The following is a 13,259-nucleotide window of genomic DNA, read 5'->3' as shown; positions in this document are numbered from 1 at the left end:
CTCTCTACTCTAAGTCTAGGGCAGGCTTTGCTTCTGCAGTCTTGCAAGGACTTTTAGCCGCCACCTCTACTTTATGACCACCTCCCTTTTATTCTGCTTTGGGATTCAGCCCTACAGTCATGACTGCAACAGTGAAACACAATGAACATAGTACAGTTGTGTACACTTACCATAAATGTAGATGTTCGAGTGTCTTCACTGTTGCAGTCTAGGTTACCCTCCCTCCTGTCCCCTTTTATTTTTTCCTTTGTGTGGTTCCCTTCTTCACCCTTCTGAGGTGTATTTGCAAAGGGTATGGGATCTTGCTCATTTTGGAACACCTGACATCTGGGTCAAGAAAAACTGGAGAACATGGCGTCGGCTGTCAGTTTTGTACTCCTGGTGCTCTGACGTCAGGGAGCATGGCTGAGCAGCCGACGCTGGACCCAGACTTTGGGATTCTGGCCGACCGAGGACTGCCTGCCGGCAGGGGAGAACCCTACAGTCATGACTGCAACAGTGAAGACACTCGAACATCTACATTTATGGTAAGTGTACACAACTGTACTTTCTACGGGCTTTGTAAACCAGCGTCTAAGTAGTCCAGTATATTGGGCCACCGATATTAACATTTCATGTTTTAGTTTGAATTTGCCTCCCCTTAACCATTCCTGCATTCGATCCTGATCAACATGATGTTGTTCCAGGAGTTTCTATACTTACAACTATATTTATGCATTTCCCGCATTTTTTGCCTTCTCTTGTGATCCTTCACCTTAATTCTATCTTTTGTTTTGTTGCACATTCAGTTGCTGTCTGATTTTTATCTACTTCTGCTTTGATCAACAAGCAAGGAGGCACAACGTCTTATCTTCTTTTCAGACTAGCTGTTTGAGCCTGGGAAATAGCCATCATTCTGCACATGACCCTATAGGAAGTCTACATTCCTTCAGAGGACAGTCTTGTGGCAGATTCTCTCAGTAGGTCCTGGACACAGCCTCATGAATAAATGCTTCACAGAGATGTTTCTGGACATATTTCTTCGGTGGGGTACTCTTCAAGTGGGTCTCTTTGCCTGTACTCTGAACAGACAAATCCATCAGTTCTGTTCCAAAGTTCCAAGTCAATGGGGACTTTGGAATGCCGTACTTCCAAACATCAGTGCCTTAGATTCCGTTAAGACTTACAAAATTACCCTAAAAAGTCGCTTTCTCAACTCTTGCATATGCCTTGCTTTGCACCTTAAATTTACCATAATAAATCTGTCTCCTCTGACTTCCTCTTACCCTTCCATACTTTATCTCATCATCAACTGTCTCCCTAACCCATCACCTGGAATTTTGTGCTTCTTTATTTCTAATTCTCTCTCTCTGTTTCTCCTGAACTACTTCAAATAGAACTTCTTATCTTGTTCTACTATTCTTGCTTCTTTGACAAATCTCACACTATATTTCTCTCCTAAACCTGTCAGAATATCTATCACCTTAACCTCCCTAACTTTTCTCACTATAATATCCTCCTGTATCTCTTTCAATACCTATCCACATTTACCTTCTTACCTTTACTTCTCCTTCGAATACCCCTCGTTTCTACTACTGTCTCTATACAATCATTTTCTTTTCCGTGTGTTACTTTTCATCATTACTTAACCTCTGCCTGTATACACTCAAAGCAAAACAGAACTAATTCTACTGTGCCAGTGATGCTCATATAAAAACTAGAATTTTAGACTGAACTCCTATAATTTGCTATAATTGTAGTTGCTATCTATCTTCATGAAAAATTGTATTCTGTCTACAGATATATGTATGTTTATGCTAACTGTAAAAACTACTAATGTTTGAATTTGTATTAGAATCCCTATAATATTTAGCTATAACTGCTAAATCCTTTATGGCTGCATTGTTTTTGGAGCTTTTCTCCCCAGGCCTCAGTTGAAAATGGGTTCCTGACTCAGTCAGACTTTCACGGTCACCAAATGTCAGTCAGTCAATCAATTGGGTCTATGTTGAATTAGCGAACGCTTAGAAAAGCAAACGCTAATTCATCGATCTCTTTTAAGCGAAAGCTTACAATCTCGAACACCCAGAACAACGATTTTTTTTTTCATAGGGCAAAAAATCGATGGGCCGGTTTTGGGAGTTCTCCTTTCCTCCACTGTGGTGCGATCTCTGAGTCAGTATATCTAAGTAGGGGAGTGTGGGGGGCATTATATAATATTTTAAGTTTTTTTTTTCTGGGAAAAAAGTTGCTGTTCCGGGTGTTCGAGATTTTAAGCTTTTGCTTAAAAGGGGTCGATGAATTAGCGTCCACTTTTCTAAGCATTCGCTAATTTAATATAGACCCAATCAATCAATCAGTCAGTCAATAAATAAATCATTTGGGTTGGAAAGCAGACATCTTGTCTTTTTCTTGGAAGGGAATGTTCCTTTATGGATCTCCTCCCCTTCCACTTGCTCTTCTTTCCAAGGTCCTTCACAAGATCAAGGATGCTCTATAAATCTTGTTGGTAAATCCCTTTTGGGAGATGGCACTGGTTTACCCCTCTTATTCCATCTGGAAAGGGGCAATCATCATAAGTTACCTCACCACATGGAACTTCTCACGCAGAACCGTGGATCTCTCCTCCATCCTCACTTGTTGTCATTCATCCCTCTGTAATATAGATGACAAGCAGGCGGGGTATTTTGTTTAGATGCTTTAATACATAGAAACACTTCAAGATGGATAGCAGCATCATAAAATATAAACAAACTGGTTAACACAGACCTTACATACATACATGCTTACATCTCAACAGCTTACTGCAAAATGGCAGTCAGACTTGCACATGCTCAATATTTATACACTTGTTGAAGCCCTTGGATAGCTTCTTAAAGGTACATGCACACACACACACTGATCTACATCCTCCCTCTTAAAAAGATTGCCCTTTGTAAAAACAATATTAGAGTTAGACATGCATTACTATAGACATTAGAAACAAAACACATTGTTCATGTTCAAGTTGCCATGCATCTGTTACATGGTTTAGAGATACGATCAAATCTTGTAACATAGCATTCTGAACTGAATTTAGCAACAGGGACAGTCTTCGGTGAACAACTCGTATCAGGAACATCTGGATTTGTCACAGGAACAGCAATATTCTCTGGAACTTCCTCAGGAATTGGAATACCGGACAACTCACTCTGACATGGTCTTTTTCACAGGCTATGTGCTGTGGTATAGGCTCGGACACCGGTCTCATATGTTTCTGATGCCACCTAAACTCTTCTCCTTGTGATTCCACAATGTATGATCTCGGCTCAGGGCAAATATTTTTCACAACACCAATCCGATCATAACCTCTGGACATTTGCATCCTTACCACTTATCCTTCTCATAATGGATTGAGCGGTTTGCTGGTTTTATCGTAGTAGGACTTCTGAGTTAAGTGCTTTTTCAACAGATTGTCTTTCACTGGCCTGTTGTTCTTGACACATGGAGCCACCAATTGATTACTGATTGGTAATGTGGTTCTGGTTTGTCTCGACAGAAGTCTTTGAGCAGGTGAACCAAGATGTTCATAGGTTCATAGGTTCATACTAGGCTATCTGCCCAAGGGCATTTAGTTTGAATAAAACTATGCCTATTATTTTGCTGTGCCTCTGCTAATGGGTGGTGGAGGAACCACAGACCACGAGTAAGCGTGCGCCGCTGCGCCCTGCATAATGATGAGGTGAGGAGGCTATTAAACAGCTGTCTAACTGCGAGGGTTTAATTCTCATTGAGTTAAGTGTGCACACAGCGGGGACACCATCCGTCCATGGATGCTGTGTTTTTTTTTTGCCTGAGAGAGCAGTTCTCACGTCTTTTTTCAGGAATGGGGGGCGGAATGCGAGATTAGTTTATGATCTGATCTCACCAGTGAGGAGTATGCACTTCGGTGTTGATTTGTAATACATTGATGTCCCATGTTATGATGAGAGAGGATCAAGTTCTCTTTCTCCTCTTGTGGGGATGGTGACTAGTTGTTCCATGGCATTGAACTCCAGGAACCTTTTGGGCCGCTGAGTGTTTGGGCCAGAGTAGTGTTCCCAGTCTATATTAGGGTAGTTGAAGTCCCAGAGTATGATGCAGTGCTTGAGATACATTCCAATCAATGTTTTTTCAGGAGAGCCATGGGAGGTTCCTGAGTTTGAGAGGTGGCTTGTAACATGCTGCAAACTGCAGAGCAGTCTTGCCTATGGTTAATTGCACCTGGCGGTCCCATGCATCGCGGCGCTGTCACCAACCTGAGGTGTGTGGGTGTGTCCTTTAAGAATATGGACCCCACCTCCTTTCTTTGTTTGCGGATTTTGGGGCGGGCAGCATGATAGCCTAGGGTGACAGGTGCAGTCCGCTAGCGAGAAGCAAGCTTGTCCAGCATGTCATCCCAGGCAGACAGACATTGGCTTGGCTTTGAGCTGAATAACATTTAAGCCAATTATTAAAGCTGATCATCTTATCACTGTATTATGTGGCATCATCAGCACAAGGGGTAGGTGTAAGATAGGTCAGGAGGTCAGGTGCCTGGGCTACATAATCAGAGAGAGAGCTCCTCAATGTCTCTTTTCTGTAGTCCAGGAGAGTGATCTCTCAGGTGTGTGACACCAGAGCGTGGACTGAACTGAGTCGTACTTGTACCTTGTGTAGAGAGGAGAGAGAGTTGCATGTTGTGTTATGGATTCTCTAGCCCGAGGTAAATTTTTACTCAGAGCCTCGAGTATGTTTTAGTGTGTTTATGTGTTTTGCGTAGCATCTGACCCTTCAACATGCTAGAAAGTGTATCATGAAGAGCATTTCTGAGATTCAGGAAAACGTCACTATTATCTTGTTTTGATTTCTCTAGTAACTGTTTTGCACTTTTATCAAATGTACGTTCTGCCAAACCATTTGACTACGGGTACTCTGGGCTACATGTGACATAAGTAAAATCCCATTCTTTGGGAAATCTTTTGAACTGTTTGGTCGTAAACTGTGCGTCATTGTCAGAAATAACTTTGTGTGGACTACCATGCACTGCAAAGTGACGCTTCATCTTAGTAATGACAGTGCTGGATGCTAGGTTAGGAAATAGGTCAGTATCGAACCAATTTGAGTAAGAGTCTTCTAACACCAAATATTGTTGACCATTCCACTCGAAAATATTTGTGGCTACTGTCAACCAGGGTAGTTCAGGAATCTGGTTTAGCTGAAGTTGTTCCTTCTGCTGATGTGGCTTAGTAATGTTACACATGGAACAAAATGAAAGTGCTCTCTCAATGTCTTGTGACATAGAAGGACAAAATACTAGACCTCTTGCTCTTCTTTTTGTAGAGTCGGTTCCTGGGTGACCAGGATGCAAGATAGTAATGTACTCTTGTTGCAAGGACTTTGGAACATTTACTTTTGGACCTTTCATAATGATACCTTTGTCAAACAAAATCTCATCTCTGTATGGAAAATAAGGTTGCACTTCTTGAGGTAAACTAGATAGCTTTGACGACCATCCTTGATTGATAAAGTGGTTGAGCCTTTGTAAAACTGGATCTGTGGCTGTGTGATTTCTCAACTCAAGACATGTGGAAGAACTGACCTAAGTACACAGAGTTGCTGAGTGGACTGAGATAGCACTGGATAAAATCAAAGCAACCTCTATTGGTTTGAATGCTGCGATCAGTTTTCGCAAGATTAAAATTTTTCTCATTGAACCCCAGTTTCTATATATTAAACAAAATATGTATAATCCCCCTCAATACATAACTTCAGAGTTTATCTCTCAGCATTTGCAGATGATTTAAACATATACTTTACTACACCAAGTTCAGACATGACCAAAATAATAAACACAATTGAACAATTCTCATACATGTCTAACTACAAATTAAACCTTAATAAAGCTAATATATTCCCCTTAAGGCCACCTAGACTCATCTCCCTAATACCTCTCTTAGACAAAATAAAAATAAAAGAAGAAACCAAATACCTTGGGATTACTTTCTTTCAGAATAACAAGGAATTCTACCGACATAACGTAACTCTTAAATGGCAAAACATAACACAAGATTGTACAAGATGGAATAACCTTAAGCTATCATTTTTGTCTAAAGTATCAGTAATTAAAATGAACATACTACCTAGATTAATTTATGTATTCATGACATCTCAGATAACTATACATAATAAATTCTTCAAACAAATTCATACCTTTCTAGAAAATTTGTATGGGAACCTAAAAAGACCAGAATCTCCTATCAAAAATTAACACTTCCCAAGAACAAAGGGGGTCTAAACTTGCCAGATTTCAAAACCTACTACTCTGTTATCAACTGAGAATAGCAGAGTATGACCCCTCGGCAAAGACTGGTTCACCGGCCTGGGTAACAATATACTATAGGTACATAAAAACACTAGACATCAATCCCAAAGCGCTTCCCTTCTTAAATAAAAAAGATTTACAAGCCTATAACATAATAGAGCCACTAAAACATTTTATAAATATAACACAAAAACTTTTTCACCCCTTAAACTTTGGACAAGCTATGTTAATACTGCAACCCCTCCATAAAAATCCTAGCTTAAAAATAAATAACAAGATGCTAAACCTAGACTCCTTCCCTCGGTTAAAACATAAGAGAATCCAAGATATCTACCCATTCCTCAATAGCACAATTCATGAATTAAGAAGTAATCTAAACTTACCTAAAGTATATAAAATAATTTTAAGACAAATCAAAGAGGTGTGTTCCAGTTACCTCCAAAACCTTACCATACTCAAAAGTGACATTGAAAACTGTACCCTACTTTGGAAGACTATGTTAATGTCAAGGAAAGCAAAAACTAACTCATACAAAATGATAGGGGAAATCAAATTCCAGAAAGACCTTCTCTTCTCTAATTATTGGAGAAAATTAAAACCTGATATGGATGACCAACAAATAGAAAAGGCAATCAGCTTAACATTGAAAACTATTCCACTTAAAAACTCTTAGACGCAACTCATGATTAATAATGATGCTTATTTCACCCCAGCAATTCTTCACAAATTCAGTGCAACTAAGTCCCCATACTGTCCACACTGTAAAGACCAGATTGCAGACCTAATACATATATTCAGGAGTTGTAAATGCGTTTTCAAGCTTTGGAATTCCCTTAAGTTACAACTGCAAAAAATGGGGTATCAAGCATCAACACTAACATGGGAATTTACTCTTTTACATATCCTCCTGGCCAACATCTCAGGAAAACAAGCTAACCCACTTATAACGATTTTCTTATTAATGAAGCTATATATAGCTCACAAATGGTTAGATCCTGTAAGTATCTTCTGGGAGGAATTGAAGAAATCTGCTATTAAACATCTACTAGCACATAAAATAGTATTGGACAAAATAAACAAAAATATGAAAGCCCGAGCAACCTGGGAACAGTCCTATAACATCTTATTAGCATAAAGCACCAGGTACACCATATCTTATGAACTGTAAGTATTCCCACGAGTACACAGCTTAACTATGGATGAAGTATCATTTTTGTATGTGCTCTTTTTAGACTAATGACATTAATTGGGAAAGCATCTTTGTATATATTGTAATTAGGTATGTTGCTTGACCTACATGTTTCTACTTTATCCACAGTGTATAACATGCAAATATGGTCATTTTGTAAATAATGAATGGTTATGGTCTTTGCAAACGTAAAACAAAAATAAAAATTATTGAAAAAAAAAATTTTTTTTCTCATTGCAAGGAAGTCTTTGTCGTGGGCTCCATTGCTTGTTTTTAGAGTAAGACGCAGCTGTTTATAAGATCATGACTATTCCTTGGAAGAAGAGAGCTGCTTTCCAACTGGCAATAAGACTCTGAGAGCAGGTGATGTGGAGCTGTAAACTGTTAAACCCCATGCATGTGAGAGTGAGTCTTCCAGGAGGCCAGGTGACTGGTGACATTGTGTTGTCCAGACGATGCACTCCAGTCGGTGTGAGTTTAGTAATTATGTTCTGATTTAGAACAGGAAGCTTTGACTTGTTCTGTCAGCAGACCAGAGAAGACCAGCAAGAAAAATTATAGTAGAATGCCACAAATGTTACTGCTGTTTATGATGAGAATGGTTGTGAAGCAAACGGTGGAACTGTTGGAGTGACAATATTGATCTGATGCAGATTGAAACTACACAAATCTGTGTGGCCTGGTCTGTCAAAGGAGATGAAAGGGCTGTCAGGTTGGTGAGTGTGTGGTTGGATAGAAGGAGCATTTAATAAGGCTGTGGACATATCAGGGAGCTTAAGGCTAAGACTTATTGTGTATACTTAGAACTGACACCTGTAAGCTCAAAATCATAGACATGATTTTTTCTCTGACTTTTCCAAGTTAATTCCTACTGAAGGGTAATGGCTGAAAGCAGAATTGGCATACTTTGCTTGGTATTATCGTTAATGCAAAGACTTTCCAATTAATGGGGGGTATCCCTCTTTGATGAGTTAGGGCAAGGGATTCCCATGTAGCTGTTTTAAGCTTCTAATTGTTGTCTTCATATGATGCTGATTTCAGCTATGGAAACCAGACTTTGGTGAGATATTGACTTTCACTTGCTGGTGTTGAGGAGTTCATAAAGTCCAGACATAAGCAGATTACAGTGGAACGGACATTTTAGATAGTTCTAGGAGGTTTTTGTGAAATGCTTTGCTCTTTTCCTCTTCTTTTTTTGTCTTGCTACTTAGTCAGCCTTGCAACTGTAATTGATTGAATGACAAAATAAGATAAACAGGACATGGGACCACTGTACTTGAACACGCATGAATTGAAGTGCCTTTCGGCTTAATTTATGAAGGTATCTACTTCTAGTTAATAGCAGGTCTGCGAGGTTTATTTTCTATCAAATGTTTAGCACTGTTGATTTGGGAAAATGTAGGAATATGTCTATTTATTGTACAGCTCATCCAAATACAGGGCGGGAGATAAGGGCTTTAGCTGAGATGGCTCTGTGTTGGAGTGAGCATTGTTTTTGCCTTCTGTATAGGGTTTTATAAGTCATGCTTAGCTGTCTTCTGTACATCTTATTGGAGATGTACGGCATTCTAATTGGATCTATTTTCAAGGAATTGCAGTTTTTGTTAGCTTGTTTAAGTTTAGTGCTACGGGTTTAATTTTTTACAGTTGGTAGAAGTACTTGCCGAATATAGTTTCACAAATTTTGCCTGAAGTCATATGTAGCTCTTAATTCTTAAAGAGTGGGCAAACTGTATTTCGGCAATCTGATTGGAGGACAAATGTTCTTTACCAGGGTATTATTGTACAGGTAATGCCCACTGAAAAACAAGTCCTCTACTTCATGGCAACATATTAAGCAGCTTATGACCTTGGACAAAAGTGACTACCATTATTTTATGCTTTTGCTGTTTAGAGAGTATAAAATTAAAAGGAACAGATAAATAGAAAAAATTGTGTTTGTTTCGGTCTGCATGTGTGTGCTTGCACACATGAAAGCAGAAGTGCGCGTGAAAGAAAGGGACCAATTGATCAGTGTCTGGAGCAGTTATTTAAAAATAAGATAAATGTATACTTTTCAACCTCTTAGCTCAAAAAATCTGGATAAAGCCTAAAATAATGGGGGGGGGGCTAAAAATAGGGACAGAATTTAAATGTTGCTCTTAAAATTAGAAAGTTGCCGTGAAAACAGGATTTGTGTTAGCATGCATTTTTTAGAAGGATAGGATGTCTGAAAGTAAAATGTAAGTCATTATTTAGTGACTTCATCCTCCAATGATTTGTCAGCAAACCACAAATTTTAAGCAGAACAGACCAAAAAAAAAAAAAAATGAGGCAAAAATTTGGACAGTCGAGATTTTTGGAGGTATGAATCTTTTAATGGCTGGCATTATTAAATTTAGGGCATCTGCTAGAATACTGTCTTGAGATTCTGCAAGAATACTGACTCAACTTGTACCGAATTCTCATTTTAACTTTGTACACCCCTTATAATGTGTATTTGATGCAAGTTTCATTAATTGCCAACTTATTTGTAATGTTTGTTTATAATATGGATTTCCTGCTTGAATTGTTACAATGTATAATGCATTTGTATTGTTTGTTTTAATATGTATTCCTGCTTGAATTGTTACAATGTATAATCATCTCTAATAACCTAATGTAACATTATTCTGTCTGGAGCTTTTCTCCCCAGGACTCCATTGAAAACGGGTTCATCTGGCCCATTGACTATCCTGGTAAACCAACTGTAAATAAATAAATAAATTTATAAATAAAATATTGACTGAGTTTAATCACGTGTATTTTTAAAGGTTCATCACTTCTGAATGTATGTGTGTGAGAATGTGTGTAGACATTACCCGGTTCAATTCCCGGCTGGAGCACCTTCTATGCAGAGTTTCCATGTCCTCCCTTTGTTTATGTAGGTTTCCTCCAGGTGCTCAGGCTTCCTTCCACATTCCAAAGACATTCATTAGGTGGATTAGACGCAACAGATTGGTCGTAGCTGTGAGTGTGCATGCAGGTGTGTAGCCACCCAGTGGTGTTAACCTTGGCTCTTGATGATTGTCAGTGTTGAAGTGAAACCCTGACCCCATGTGCAAAAATTGGAAAAAAGGAGCTGTGGATGACTGGATGGAGATATGTATGTATGAATATATATATATATATATATATATATATATATATATATATATATATATATATATAGTAATTAAAAATACAATGCAAATTAACAGATAATCCATTCTCTTAGAGCAATAATGCCCTCTTATTGGATAAATAATGTCCTTCCAGGGGTATAGAGGTCCTCCAGCTGCAATGTTTTGCCTCTGAATACCCCTGGGAAGTCATTGTTTACACAGTACCACGCACCCTGCTGGGCATTATTGCTTTCAAAGAAAGTAGTGAAAGATTTCAAAAATGACCTTAATGTTTTGCTGTTGATTTATTTGGGAGCTAGAAGAAATGATTTTGTGTGGGGTCTAAAACTAGAGAAAGTTGTATTTGCTTATGTAGGAAAATATATAGCATTATTTTGTGGATAATAAATGATCCTATAAGCCCTGTAAATTGAAATGAATGTTTTGTGTAGTAATTGTGCACCACATTTTGCACTGCAGGAAACTCACTTAACAGATGAGAAGCACAAGGAACTGTTTAGATATGGGTATACAGGTAAAGGATTTTCTTTGTATCATGGTGGTAGAAGGAGATTGGGAATTGCTTTGTCAGGAAAAACATTTCCTTTGTATAAGAGAAGTATAAAGCTGGTAGGGAACACAGATATTTTATATGTAAGGATAAATTAGAGGGGCAGAAACTGACTTTGGTAAATTTGTGTAACCCCTGACATGATTCATAAAAACCTTATAGTTTTTCTAAAAGAATGGGCAACTTCACAACAGGGAATCTCACTTTACAGAGGAGACTGAAGTAAAGTTTTCACAATTTGTGATGTACACACTGCATCCCAGACTGTTAGATTTATTAATACATGGATATGGTATCTCACAGATTTCATGGGATAGTGCATCTCATAAAGATTTCATACATAACTTGTAAGTAGATAAAATGATAATTACCCATGAATATGGATACTTAATATACTGTGAATGGTTAATTTTGGTTTCTTCCTTTCTTGTTACATTTAGGACTCCTTGGAAGAAGTGCTGTTTCTCAGGAGATGGAGAGTACATCGTTGCAGGCTCTGCTCGGCAGCATGCCCTGTATATTTGGGAGAAAAGCATAGGAAACCTGGTGAAAATCCTTCATGGTACTCGTGGGGAATTACTTCTAGACGTTGCAGTAAGCAGTTTTTAATATATTAAATGTACTGCAGAAAAACATTGGCAGTATGTTATACTGTAAATTATTAATGCATTTTAAAAAAATGACTACTATGTTTTGTACATCACATTTTCAACAAAAATGTTAGGTGCTTGTCATGTAAGAAGGATCACTACTGTAGCAATCACTAAACTTGAACATGCAGTATGTACTAGTACATCTTTGTCTGATTACAGCTTTGGTTCATAAATGCTTTTACAGTTTAGAAATATTATGCATTGTCATGAAAAGCAGTATGGTGTAACTTGACATTTGTATAACATGCTATTTCACATCTTTCAGAGTCGCACTTAATCATTTTTTCTCTTCTTGTGTTTATGATGCTGTCTTTAGAAGAATGATTAACATTGCTTCTTTTAAAACTTTTTTTCATTTATTTGGTTAAATACTTTAAGTTATCACTTAAGACGTATGCTTTGTTTTTTTACCAACTTATTACAGCATTGCTCAAGTTTTAATTTTTGTGAGCCTGGAGGTTAGGAAGGATGGGAACACCGTTAAGACGTGTGGGGTGGAGGTAAATAGTGGCAAGTGTAGTTTCAGTTGCATTGGTACGAAAGTTTTGGGCTCTGTAAAGCATCCCTAGTTTTGTTCAGTTTTTCATATCTAACTTTGTATTTGCAGGTGAAATGTAAGATTACCATCCACTATCACCCCTAATAATTTGCTATCAGAAATGGCTTTGATGGTTGTATTATCAAAATAGAGGACTTAAGTTTTGATTTTTCATAAGAGAGGTATTTGGGGGAAAAATAGTAGTTTGGTCTTTTTTGTTCGCATAAGTTGTGAGTTACGAAGCCTTGTTTCAGTGGTAGTTAAAGCTTGACAGTAATTCCCAGTTTACAGTCATCTGCAATGAGCAAACATTCCATTGGTAAGAATGGTGTGTGCATGTGTGCTGCTGTGCGTGTAATGCCCTAATTAGGGATAAAAGGTTAGTTAATTTGCTCAGGCTCAAATGCTGTACCTTGGTTACAGCAGACAAGAGCTGGAATCCTCTACACCAACTAGCAGAATATTCAAAAAATATGAGTATCAATGCATTTTCAAGGAATTGTGAATTTTTGCATTTTCAAGGAACTGTGAGCTTCAAATGATGTTTACTGTTGCTGATGTGAAATCTGTTTTCAATGTGCAACTGTTTTGTTTAGCAAATAGTCATCACTGATTGTGCTACAGAACTTGAAACCAGTAACATATCAGAGAGTATATTTACATTTGATGCAGATGGCTGTAGGTTCTACTTCTGCACAGTGTAGATGGAATATTATATTGTACTTTAAAGGGGAGTGCTGCAGTCCTGAGTCTTCATTTGTTTGGTTTGCCATCCATTCCCTATTGCAATGTTACCAGCTTGCCATTTTTTAAAGTAACCTAGGCAATGTATTCTTCAAAGGCAACAGGCACTGAATCTCTAGATGAAACACTGAAGTATAAAGT

At 38.1% G+C, this 13,259-nt stretch overlaps 1 protein-coding gene across 1 annotated transcript in view; it reads left to right on the top strand.

Annotated features, from left to right (window-relative positions):
* Positions 1–13,259, top strand: part of RBBP5 (RB binding protein 5, histone lysine methyltransferase complex subunit) — a gene marked incomplete in the record, with an annotated part of 565,698 nt that overhangs the window by 172,718 nt on the left and 379,721 nt on the right. The window contains 1 exon segment of the mRNA XM_044076800.1: positions 11,624–11,777. Within this exon segment, the coding sequence (XP_043932735.1) occupies positions 11,624–11,777 (154 nt within the window).

Source organism: Protopterus annectens, chromosome 7.part0 (genome assembly GCF_019279795.1).
Source record: "Protopterus annectens isolate FY-2018-M chromosome 7.part0, PAN1.0, whole genome shotgun sequence".
In the NCBI taxonomy this organism is placed as follows: Eukaryota; Metazoa; Chordata; order Ceratodontiformes; family Protopteridae; genus Protopterus; species Protopterus annectens.
This window is presented reverse-complemented; position numbering and strand designations above follow the sequence as displayed.